The sequence below is a fragment of the Myodes glareolus genome, chromosome 17 (genome assembly GCF_982192425.1).
Source record: "Myodes glareolus chromosome 17, mMyoGla1.1, whole genome shotgun sequence".
In the NCBI taxonomy this organism is placed as follows: Eukaryota; Metazoa; Chordata; class Mammalia; order Rodentia; family Cricetidae; genus Myodes; species Myodes glareolus.
This window is the reverse complement of record NC_142042.1, coordinates 11,903,249-11,916,208: the sequence shown is the minus strand read 5'-3', so window position 1 is coordinate 11,916,208 and position 12,960 is coordinate 11,903,249. Positions and strand designations below refer to the sequence as shown.

At 40.6% G+C, this 12,960-nt stretch overlaps 1 protein-coding gene across 6 annotated transcripts in view; it reads right to left on the bottom strand.

The window, feature by feature from the left end:
• Positions 1 to 12,960, bottom strand: part of Prkacb (protein kinase cAMP-activated catalytic subunit beta) — an 86,643-nt gene that overhangs the window by 6,941 nt on the left and 66,742 nt on the right. For all 6 annotated transcript variants that reach the window (XM_048453621.3, XM_048453620.3, XM_048453624.3 and 3 more), the window contains 4 exons: positions 12,596 to 12,722; positions 11,335 to 11,430; positions 8,635 to 8,757; positions 947 to 1,111 (listed from right to left, as the gene is read on the bottom strand). In XM_048453621.3, the coding sequence (XP_048309578.1) occupies positions 947 to 1,111; positions 8,635 to 8,757; positions 11,335 to 11,430; positions 12,596 to 12,722 (511 nt within the window). The remainder of the gene's footprint in view (positions 1 to 946; positions 1,112 to 8,634; positions 8,758 to 11,334; positions 11,431 to 12,595; positions 12,723 to 12,960) is intronic.

Below are 12,960 nucleotides of genomic sequence, written 5' to 3'. Positions count from 1 at the left end.
TAATTTGTTTGCACTTTCCCCAAGCATGAACTTCATCTCTCCTAAAGAAGTTTCAAATGGACAAAGGGCAGTTGCATCTGTGGAACGATGGGTACTGGTTAGGGATCTGGCTACAAGCAGGTGCACACATCAGTGGCTCTCGCCAGGGACAGGATATAAAACAAGGGAGAAAGTTCCTGTTCCCATGAAATACTCTGAAATGAGAGTGAGCACATAGAAAAGCAAGAAAGGACATGCTTCAGAGAAACCACCACACTGAGGCAGAAATTTAACTTCAAGAATTCATTAAAATATGAAAGGTGGACAAACTGGAAAAAAAATCCTTGGGAACTGAGAGGCAGACATGCAAGAGGACTTAGCGTGTGAAAAGGCTGGATCTTCCCGAGAATGATGGAAAAAAGTTGCAATCCTGGTTAATATCCACAGCAAGGCCAAACTAAAACTGAAAACGTTCCCAGAACTTAAGCTGATTCAGCGTTCGTTTGGCTATGCCCTGATTCTGGAGTGGATTCATTTATACATTATATTTTTAATATGACCTTTATCAGTTTTGAAATGCAAGCCTGTAGAATACTGTCTAAAATCTAGCTTCCACAGTATTGTCAAGAGTTAGCACGGCCAGGGAAGATTTATGAATGAAACCGCGCAGGCGTTCTCTTTCACATACGAGAAGGCACTTTGGATTGACCCTGTGGAGGATTAGCTTAAAAAGTGAGAGAACTGTGACGTGCTGATGCTCAGTGCCCCTGCTACATGACGTCAACACAACCTCTCTGACGTGCTGACGCTCAGTGCCCCTGCTGCATGACGTCAATGCAACCTCTCTGACGTGCTGACGCTCAGTGCCCCTGTTGCATGACGTCAACACAACCTCTCTGATGTGCTGACGCTCAGTGCCCCTGCTGTACGACGTCTCAGAGGCTTTAGGTTAGGAGTAGACCCACACCTTTCTCTGGTAAATAGCAATCCAGTCGGTGGTGGCAAACCACTTGTGGGTCTTGATGTCGCTCACACCATTCTTCAGGTTTCCAAATCGCTTTGTCAGATCCACCTGCAGCAAGTTCCGGAGAAGGTCCTTGAGGTCAGAGCTGAAGTGCGATGGGAATCGGACCTGCACAGACATAGCAGTGAGGAAGATTTCAGATTGCCGGCTAGTTCTCTCTTGATTTCATACAGGCTTTTCTCAAGGCCAGATCATTATGTCAACGGGAGAAGGTAGAGGCGACCCTCAAACACTTTTCATGACATACCATAGTCTTAAAGGATAAGTGCGATTTAGGTAGAAGCTAAACTTCTAGGAGAGCTTTGCTTCAGTGGTGAACTCCCTTTAAGAACATAGTGCGGCCTCTAGAAATTGAGCAGTATCAGAAGGCTCACTCATATTCAGGAGAGAGCCCCTTGCACCTCTCTGTAAACCTCTCAGAGATATACAGCTTAAACTTGTAATCACAGGGGAAGTACCATAGGAAAATATCAGTAAATGCAGTATGAAAAAGGCTGTAAACGCTCACACTGCCCTTTCCAGCATAGGAAACCATCACATTTGCTAGAGAAAAACTTTGAGCAGAATTCTACTACTGAGAAATAACACCAAACTGCCAGCCACAACTCAGGAGATGCAATATTAAAATGCAGGTTTGGGAGCTTAGGTACGTTGCAGCACTTACTTTACAGGCATGGGCGAGACAACTGAGATGCACAGTAATCAAATGGCGTGCTTAAGACCGCAGAGTGAAGAGACAGAGCTACGTTCCAAAGAGACATCTGGATTTTGGTGCACACCCATCTCATTGTTCTGCAGCGCTCCCATGACTAAGAGGCTAAAGATGGTATCCAGAGTCATCCAGATGGCTGAAAGCTTAAGCTTAAAGCTTCTCTGTAACTTTTCACCTTTTCTACTAGAAACAATGACTACAAAGTAAGGAATACCGTAGCAGATGATGAGCATCAGAACTGTGCAGTGTTAAAATACACAGAAGACCACTTAGTGCCTCCAGGGTGGGGCACCAAAGATGGAAACCACAGCATTTGGGCAGAGATCACAGCCAATAAGCTGTATCCAACATGTAAACCTGGCCTGACCATGTACACTGACCTTAATAAATGCATGAATCTGAATCCACTCCTGATGTAAATCTACTGTGTGCTAGGCACTGATGTGGTTGGGACACACAGAAAACAAAGTAAGGGGACTTTTAGTCTGAGAAAGGCAGATGCTAACTAATGAGACAACAGAGTGACCTTCTAAAAACGTGACGTGGCTCCTCACAAAGCAACCCTGGAAGAGCTTTGATTTCTACTCTGAAGACTATGGGGAAATCAGAGAAAAGCTTTTCCTTTGGTTTTGTTTTCATTTTGTTTTTGGTTCTAACATCCCAGCATGCTGAGCCCGAGTGTTCCCACTGACTGCAGCCTCATCCATCACATTACAGGAGTGGCAGGATGTGCTTGTACCCAAAGGGTACTGGCAGTGGAGACTGTGAAAAGCGTAGTCAAAGGCAGAGCCAGAGTATTTGCCCTGTGTGTTGGCTGTGGCATCAGGAGGTAAAAATGGTAGGAATCTGTTTATTTACACTCTCGATCCCTGACCCAAGCGGCAGGCTCTTGTAATGTTGCCACACTGGCCTCAAACCCCTGGGGACTGGTGAGCATCTCACCTCAACCTCTTTAGTCTCAAGGATGACAGCCACCTACCACCACACCTGGTCAAATCTCAGCAGAAATAATTCCAACTTGCAATCTCAACTTGAATTATATACATATTCTGTGACCTATGGAAAAACTCTTCACCTTTTTCAATCTCAATTTATCCAATTATAATATGAGAGAAGATATTTTATTTGACAGTGAAATTTACACAACATTTATGAAAATGTTATGGCTTTTATTTTATTATGCCTAATAGTAATGCATTTCCCATCTTTTCAGCCTTTTTATTAGAATACCACCTAAATGTTCTGAGGCTGAAAAATCAAGGAAGGAGCTTGGAAGATAGAAGTCCATAAACCATATCTCCAAAATATCCAAATATAGTCACTGTTGAAATTTTGATCGAATGGATGGCCCTAGCTTTGCTTTATAAAAACAGCACTGTGCATACAGATGGTATCCTACATGGCTTTATCACATTACATTATATAACATGTGAGGCTCAGTCTGAGCTGAGCAGAGTGAGAAACTGCTCTGCTCTCAGCACCACTTACAGGTTCATGAGTTTCAGTTTTTGAATAACTATTATTTTCTACAAATTTAAATAGATACACTTATTGCTCAAAAGTGAAGTTACATCCAAAAGTAAATCAATGCATATTGTTATGGTATACATGATTTAAATGTACTAAATGCTTTTACTGAACCCACCCCTGACACTTAGCAATAAAATAAGACAGAATCAAATTTGTCTTCACTGAGCTGAATTATATGTTATAAAATTAATTTCTGACTGATGGAGGGAAAGTCTTGCTAATACTCTGCATTATTGGCATGGGGGAAAGATTACATGACTAGAACCAATTTTTATGCACTGGAATAAACTTACTACGTTAAATGACTTAAAACAGTTTGAACACTGCGTCGAGTGGTACTCTATTAACTTCTGATCACAGCATATTGGAATAAATTTTAATAAACCATTTCTCTAAGTGAACTATTGCAATCTCAGTAAAGGGTTTATCTAGCAAAAAAGCTACACATTAATTAAATTTTCTAAAGATAAAGCATTTTTATTCACTAGGCTTTCTATAGATATGCCAATACTGACACTGGTCCTCAGGGGAACACTCATCAGCTTCATTTCCTAAGTGAAAAGAGAGCTGGGGCATTAAAATACATTTATAAGCACTGTCTCTAAGGGGAACTAATAAATCTAGATGGGTGCAGAGGACTACATCACTCTCTTTTCAACAGTGTTAGATAGTCCGCTCACCAGGCCAGTAAGATTATCTTATTAAATCAACAGAACAAAAATGTTAAAAATGATCCTGGGTTTTATGAAAATAGTACAACTGTTTTTGTATTTCATGGGCACAATATTTAGGGCCCGGGGACACAGGTCAGGCAGTCAAGTGCTTGTCTAGAATGTAAGAAGCCCCAGTCTCCTCCTAGCACCCACAGCGTAAAACTGGTCTTCCTGGCATAAGCACTCGGGAGGTGGAGACAGGAGGATTAGAGGTTCAAAGTCTTGTTTGGCTACACATTGAGCTCGGCGCCAACCTTCAACACATGAGATCCAGTACAAAGAAGATAACATTTGACTATTTCTAGGTCAAATTAACTATAGCCAAAGCTAAGCGAAAAATGGCATTGATGCTTCCTAAAAAAAAAAAAAACAAAAAAAAAAACCAGCAATAAAAATACCTTCAAAAAAACACATAGCAGTGTATTTGCATATGTGTTTACTGTTTAGGATACAGGATGCATGTAGTAGACTGAGACTGAGAGCCTTACAGATGGCTGCTTCCAAGTTCTGTGTCTGTCAGAGACCTGGGACCTTGAGTGGTGGCTGCTCCTTACACTGTATGACACCTTCCCTGGGCAAGTGTGTTTCGCTGTGCACAGGTTTACTATAGATAACAAGGTTTATTTGAATGTGTGCTTTCATTCTGGAGTCCAGGAAACTTACCTCTGTGGTAAGAAGAGGGTGTGTGGGCGATGAGCTGCCAATGAAGACACTGGGTACTGAGTCTCTCATGGCTGTTACTGACATAAAACATTCCCCACATGTGTGTTTTGGTGAGTTCATATTAGGGTAGTTAAACGTATCCCTGTGGCTCTGCAGAGAGGCTCCTGCAGACCTGTGCTGATCTCTTCTGGACTTGCCTGGACTGCCTTTTCTCTGTGCTCATCTGCTATGTACCCATTGGCTGGAACAAACCGAGGCCCAATCACCAGTGTATACTGGACCTTCTGAGTCCTCCCAGAGGCATAAGCCTGGACACAGACTTTGGGATCCTGACCCAGAAGGAAATGAATGACCTTTGGGCTACTAATCAATTACCCTTCATGTAAATGCTGGTTTCTCTTCAGCAAATTAGTGCACTCTTTGATTAGTATCTAGATTTCCTGCACTATCCTCTTGCTGCTCATTGAGATTATAATAATATTTACATTTAATATAGTGAGGCTAAGACTATTTGGTTACTCTGTCTTCACACACCATTTCTGAACCCAGTGCTGACTTTCATATTGCCATGGGTACCACATCCAGAGCGAGTTGCTGTGGAAACCACATCTGATTCTCGTTATAGATTACTGGCACTCAGACACGAAATGCCAAAACTACAGACAGAAAGACAGTGCACAGCATGGCTACGGAGGGCACAGTAACTGCAGGATTGTAAACGCTTCCTGTCAACTGCTCATTTTCAAACCCAAACCTCAATAGTCAGTAATAATCTGACATTTAAATGCCACCTCCTCTGTTTTTTCAAAAGCAAGATACATGCAGAAGACAGTTTAAAAGCTGACTGATCATCTTTATGTGTATTTAAAATACCAGTTTGGGTGAAAATATTGTAGTAGAGAAATTACTTAACAATCTAATGTTCAAATGTATGTATTTAAGTGAATTAATAATATAATAACTTAAGTTTTAACTTTGACATTGTACCCATCTTATTATATGGTTTTAGAACAGAATCAATATGAAATATTGTTGCATTATGTAATACGCCTTAGAAAAGATTAGACAAAGACATTCCTTTGTTTCTTTTTGTTGTTATTAAGATGGTTCCATAAAACCCAGTTTGGTTCTGAACTCATGAACCTCTTGCCTCTGCCCTCCAAGCTCTAAGAGTATAAGGATGCACCATGTCTCCCAGAAGAAAAAAATAACCTTGAATGAAAAACAATTGAAAATTATAAACACAAACTCCCCAAATATAAGACGAATATTGGGTTTGAATGGCATGAATTATGAAAACCTTAAAGCTAGCTAACTTCCAACTTGGCCTATCAGCTAGCTGGCAGAGGCAGGAACGGCCTCGCAGCAGAGCCTCTGCTGGATCTGAACGCTGCAGCAACGTGAAGGGGAACTGATGACTGCGGCTTGTGTTTCACACACATGGATTCTAATGATGGCACACTGGCAACATCCCATGCCATGAATTTTGCTTTTGATGGGAAAATGATAGAAATCTATCCAACATGGAGAGAGAATCTGATACCTTCAGCTAAATAAAAAAGCACCAAACATCTGTCAGATTTCTAAATTGTGAAAATCACTTCCATCATGACGTAACAAAGTTGATGCTTCTAAAAAAGTATGATTATATTTTAAATAGTTAATGTTTTAGAACATATTAAGTTATTGAATACAAATGTTAAAATTTGACACGAAGTGAGAAAAATTCACAAACTGCTGAGACAATGCTGCCCAAGGAAGAATGACTGTCAAACTGAGGTTAATTCATACCAAGGTAGATGCACTCATTTTAACTAAAGCAGTTATTCTAAATACACATAAATTTAGTTTACACAGCATCTTTATTATAATTTGATTTCTTTTATGAAGAAGTATAAAGTAGTAGAGAAAAGGTTCAGGAACTTTCTGGTTACCTTCAGTTCATTTATTTGAAACATTCCTTTAACATCTACATTTCTGTCTAGCCTACATTTCTATTTTGCATTAATAACATATTCTCGCTTATAGCTTTAATATATTTCAGTTTTCTTACTAGGCCTCATATGATCTTTGTTTCTTATTCTCTTTTGAAAGTTAAGTATTCACTTTTCACTTTGTTTCCTTTTAAAGGTTGGTAATTTTTATGTGTATGTGTGTGCCTGCATGGGTTCACTGTACCATACGTGGGTAAAGGACCTGAAGAGGGCATCAGATCCCCTAGAACCTGAGTTCCCAGAGGTTGAGAGCTCCAGGTAGGTGCTGGGAACCAGACCCTGACCCCAGCAAGAGCAGCAAGTGTCCTCAACAGAGCCAGTTCTCTGAGTCAGATCCCCAGCCCCACATTCTAAAACACAAAAGCACTTCTTTATCTGCTAAGTTTCTGTCATGTTTTATTCCGTGCACATCAATCTTCTTTCAAACTCTGCGAGGGAAAACAACTACAAGGGAAGAAGCCTGAGATACAGAGCTACAAATGGAGCGAGAGCAGCAGGCATCTTCGTCAGTAAGAGCGTCCTCCTGAAGACACACTGCGTCCATGACCCTCCTTCAACACCATGCCCAGTTTATTCACCTGCAAGAGGCATTTGCTTTTCACCTGGGACAAAGTTAAGATTAATTCCTGTGGTTAGCCCCCTAATTTGTGAATACTAACACAATATTGATACCTCCCAGAAAAATGTAGCAAAATACAAGGAAAAAGTATCTCATGAAGCCTGTAGATGGCACGGGCAGTGTGAGGTTTGGACAACACTGCTGTGTGGAGGCAGGAATCCCCAGTGTTGAAACAGAGAGTGACGAGTACGTGTATTCCTAGCAGCCTCACTGTGGAGCAGCTACAATTTAAATTTCAGTCCTAGCATAAAGGCTAAATTATTATGTTATTGGATATATGGTACCTTGTGAATATTTAACACTGTAAAATTTAAATTCACGGATGCTGAATTCAGCTTAACAAAAATTCAGAATAAGAATCTGGCTGAGGTAGAAATAAATGGAGAATTTCACTTCTAGCTTCTTCTAGTCTAAAGGTGGATTACACTTATCTTTGCCTAAGAAGGTCACAGAGTACAACAACCAAAAGGCAAGTGCATCCTTCTCAGAACAAGGTCCCTTAAAGCCAACGGTCCATTCCAGGGTAGCATTTTTCACAGAAAACTAGAATGACAGGTGAAGGATGTGGTGTAAGAAATATGAGCAAGAAATGCAAGGCCCGCTCCCTACAGATGCTGCTACAATGCACAGAAAGCCCCCCTGCAAACGTTCACAGGTTAGTCACAGCTATTTATTTCTGTGGGGGAAGGGCGGGTGAGTGCCACTCAGAGGACAATCTGCAGGAGCTGTTTTTCTCCTTTCCCCTGTGAGGCCTCAGGCTTAGAGAAGATGCCTTTTCCTGTGGGCTGTCTCTGCCCCCACAGCTACAAAAGCTGTGCTTCCCTTCTCTCCTGAAACGCACAGCCGTGACTCCAGAAGTGATCTCAGGCATGAGTGACGGTGAGAATGACTGCCTTTAATGCAGACTAAGAAGGCAAGAGTAGAGTTCATGGAATGATCTACCGCAATGTCACGGGCTCAGTCCACTCATGGTCAAGGCTGATTATTGTTTCCTATTTGCTAAAAATTAGCCTCCATTATAATCACATTAAACATAAGCAATTCTGCTAAAATCAATTCTAATTTTGATGTAATTCAAATAAGAAGTCTGTTTTTAGAACTGTTACATAAGAACAGTCCCTAAAACTGTTGTCCAAGTGCAAACCACATGAGATCATAATTCCCATTTACAGGAATACTGCAAATAATTACAATGATACTTTCTTTTTAATAAACAAAACCAAAGTTCTGAAAAGGGAAGCTGCCTTATAACCTTGTTGACGGGCTTGTCAGCAGGACAGAGTATTGCTACTCCTCCTAGTTTAGGGAAGTGCCTGACAACGGGCTGTGCCTCTAACCTGCCAACTTGAAACCACACCCAGATAACGAGGAAGAAAGGAACAATTACAGGTATCACTGACCTTTCCAGAAACGATCTTCTCATAAATCTGAATTGGTTGGTCTGCAAAGAATGGGGGGTAACCAGCGGCCATCTCGTAGATCAGCACTCCCAGTGCCCACCAGTCCACCGCCTTATTGTACCCCTGAAACAAGGCAGAAGCAGTGCCAGTCATCACGAGTTACTAGGGAAAATGAAGACAAGTAACTTCGAAACGATCTGGAAACGCATGAATGTGAATGCAGCAGTTGTTAGCAGCTGTGAGGGGCGGGATATGAGAAATGAACAAAACCTATCTGGACAGGCTCACACAAACGAAATGACCAATTTCCAGACACTCGAGTTTGATATTGAGAAGGACTGTTATATCTCATTCCTCAAGTCACCGAGGAGAACACTGACAGTGAACGCTCTTAGGCTGCAGTGGGAGACTCTTGCTGCTTTTCACAGCAGCGAGGGAATGAGACCATGACCTGTGTGACAGGTCAGCAGCAGCAGAGTTGGAAAGGTAGAAACATTCTGAACAAAATCAGATCCCTGGAACAGTGAATGACGAAGCTGACTTCAGAGAAGCCTGTAATCTTGGATCTGAGGAGGGGAAAATACTTGAGATAATCATGTCTATTTCAGTATCTTTTGAAAACTTAAAATTGAAGTGTTTTTTAATCAGCATTAACATTGAAGTACATGTGAAGTTTGTGATCTGTGGTCTGTGTCTCACCTCCTGAAGGCACAGGAAGGAAAACACATGCATAGGGTTTTGTGAGCAGCATATCAAAAGAAAAGGCAAGTTAAAAAATATACTATGAGTCAAATACAACTCAAAGGTTCTGATCATCTCATCTGGTATTTTTTTTATATCAACTTTACTAAAATCCACATAAGCATTTTATAAGAGGACACCTATTGATAATGTTTATATTAATACGTTTATATTAAGTTTGCTATAGGTCAGGGTCTTCATCAGATAAAGATTATGTGGGGGGAAAACAACAACCCCATGTTCCACCTTTTTGTCAACATGTTAGCTTCATTTAGCTTTCTAATCGTTGAGTAAAATCTAATACAATATGGAGATTTCCTTTTTTCCTCTGATTATATATTTTAAAGGAGATCTGTTGTAAGAGGGACAATATCTTGCTAATAGGAATGGGACCACCTGCTCACTTTCACTTCTGTTTTACATTCTGTGGATGTTTATAGCAAACATATCCATCAGCTACAAAATAACTCGTGGGATAGAAAATTTAAAGGTCAATAGAAAAACACTATACATAGTTAACAGGCAAAGGATATAGATTCACAGTTTGATTTGTATACACATACAAAGAATACTAAGTGGTAATTGCATATTTGAAAATATAACTCATAATCAAATGAAATGAGATACCATTTATTGTCTTTAAAATTAGCAAATATTCTCAAGTCCCGAAGGAATGTGGTAAAATAGATATTACCACACACTCCTGGTAAGTATCTAAAATTCTACAATCTTTTTAGAAAGCAACTTGATCATTTATATCAAGAGCCTTAAACACATTTATACCCTCTGACTCAGCAATTCCACTGCTGAAAATAGAGGAAAAACTATACTACATACAAAATCTCAGAAACTCTACAAACAAAACAACAGGAAAATGTAAAAAATAACAATAGAAGAGTGACTACTTTATGGTACATTTGCACACATGCACTAGCAACATACATGTGCATATTCATGTTTGCATACTATATATGTGTAAAAAACCATACACAAATTATACATTCACCATGATTGCAATTAGTACATACATTTAGAAAAACATACAACATGTCTTTTCTTAAAGACTGCCTTTAGGGTGGGAGGACTACAGGATTTTTGGGATTCTTCATTTTCCTTAAATCTCCAAATTTTTTACAATGAACATTTCGAAATGCACCTTAATACATACACGTGTGCAAGTTTTCATAGTTATTTTTATGGCCATATTTAAGTGCATAAAAGGGAGAAATGTGCAAAAGTACCAACAATGATATTTAATTTTTAAGGATTAATTAGACTGTAAGACACTAGGAAGCTAACTTAAGAGAGACAGTTCATAAGCTTGTTTTTAATTATTACTTAATTTCCCAGTCTCTGCAGCCCTTTAGGCCTGTGCCTCTTCTCCTCCTCACTTGTTCCTTTCTGAGCTCAGTCTTTTCAGCTTCCTTCCTACTTTCTCCATCCAGAGAAGAAAGCAAAAATGGAAACACTCCTTTAAGTGTGGCTACATTTGCTACACTAAATGTAAATGCACTAGTACCACAGTCTACCGTTTGGAAAGCAGGCCAGGTTTCAGCAAGGCTAAAGGGTTTAATTGCTATACTACTATTTATTACTATTAAACTAAAATTAAAAATAACTTTCAAAATTCTCTTCATTTAGGTCGTGAGTTGAAACAAAGCTAACAAGTGACCCATCTTGTCTCTAGATTTGTGCTTGGAGAAACCGGGAGAAAGTCTCCCGCGCTGGTCTACTGGGGAAGAATCCTGACTGGGGCTTCAAATGGTCATTGCTCTGCTTCTCTAAGACCCAGAGTAAAACTAACACTGACCTATGCCAAACTCTAGACGGACTGTTCTTTAGAGATCATGCACTGGTAGATTTAAATTCATAACTTAAAAGACCTCCAGCTTCTGTCAAGGAATTGCTTGTCAGAAGCCCACAGACTCCGCCTCTCTGCACACCAACAGAACCCAGTACCTTGCTGAGGATGATCTCAGGGGCCAGGTACTCTGGGGTACCACACAATGTCCAAGTCCTGCCCTTGACTCTTTTGGCAAATCCAAAGTCTGTGACCTATAAAAGGAAACAGAAACGTTTGAAGTGATCACTTGGCAGAGAAAGGATGACCTATACTTAAATTCAAAGTTAAACTTTCAGGCTTAAAATTAAAAAAGGAAGATGTGGCAGTAACGAAAAGAAGAGTCAGTGCGGCAGTAATTCATGGAGGCGACCATTAGTGAACGCAGAGCAGACAGTGAAGCTAGAAACCTCTCTCAAAACAACCCAAACAATCCAGCCTGACAGGTCCTAGATCAACTAATTTACACCCTGAATGAAAAAGGAAAGCAACAGTTTCACTAGAAAGCAAGCACTGATGAAAACAGCCCTCAAGTCCAATGTGTCTCTGGTCACAAAGTGTATCATGGGGAAGGCTCGGGGACACTCCGCTGCCAGGTAAGCCACAGAACGCCATGGCCTGTGCTATTAACAGAACAGGAGAGAAGGCCATCAATTTCAGTCTGTAGTTAGGTCTCATCCCACCCCATACTGAGTGGTAAAGCATCTGGACTCAGAGACTAGATTGGGTTAAAATTCTAATTTCTCTACTACTGGCTGTGTACTTGGCCGTAACTGAGTCTTATTAGCTTTAAAATGGCTACAATAAAAGTATTAACAATCCACAGGGTTATTAGTACTAAAGGAGGAAATACAGGTCGAATATCCCTTATCTAAAACACTTAGGACCAAAAGGGTTTGCAGTTTTCCAGGTTTTCTAATACTCCTAATGTACAGTGAGCTCCTGGAGAGAGTCACAGCCGGGAGGATCCCAAACACTGTCTGTAGAGCACACACCTGAGTCCCAGGGAGCCACCTGAGGAATTTCTCACTTCCAGTGCCTTATCAATATAGAATTTCACACTGGAGTCTTTTTCCTTTGTGTTTTCTGGCAGACGGCTGCTCGGCCTGCCCACACAGGGCTAACTGGTACTCATCCCTACTTCCACACGCAGCTATTACTGTGACTTTCTGCAGGAGTTTGATTCTAGGAGATATAAACAGGCTCCTCCCTGATGTGCTATTGACTTGTCTGCAGTGGCAGAACTATGAACTTACCTTAGATAGACACAATTTTTTTCCCTCAGATCACTAATATCAAACATTGACAGTTGAGGCAAAACGTGTGACACTGTTTCTCAGTGTTTCCCAAATGCATATATGCAATGTGTTCAAATCCTACCTGGATGTAACCCTGGTGATCAATTAAGAGGTTCTCAGGCTTGAGATCTCTGTAGATGAGGTCGAGGGAATGAAGGTACTCAAACGTTAGCACAATCTGGGCCGCGTAGAAACGAGCATGGGGTTCACTGAAAAGAGAAGAGCGTGGTAATGCTCACTACTGCAGATGGCGATGAATGCTCACTAGGGGACTGCACACTACTGCAGATGGCGATGAATGCTCACTAGTGGACTGCACACTACTGCAGATGGAGTGGAGATATTTCTCACTCAGAAGGTGGTGAAGAACTCACATTTTCAAATATCTATTGCTTTCAAAAACACTACTGTCATTTCTGGGACATACTTCCTTTATATAATTGTAAA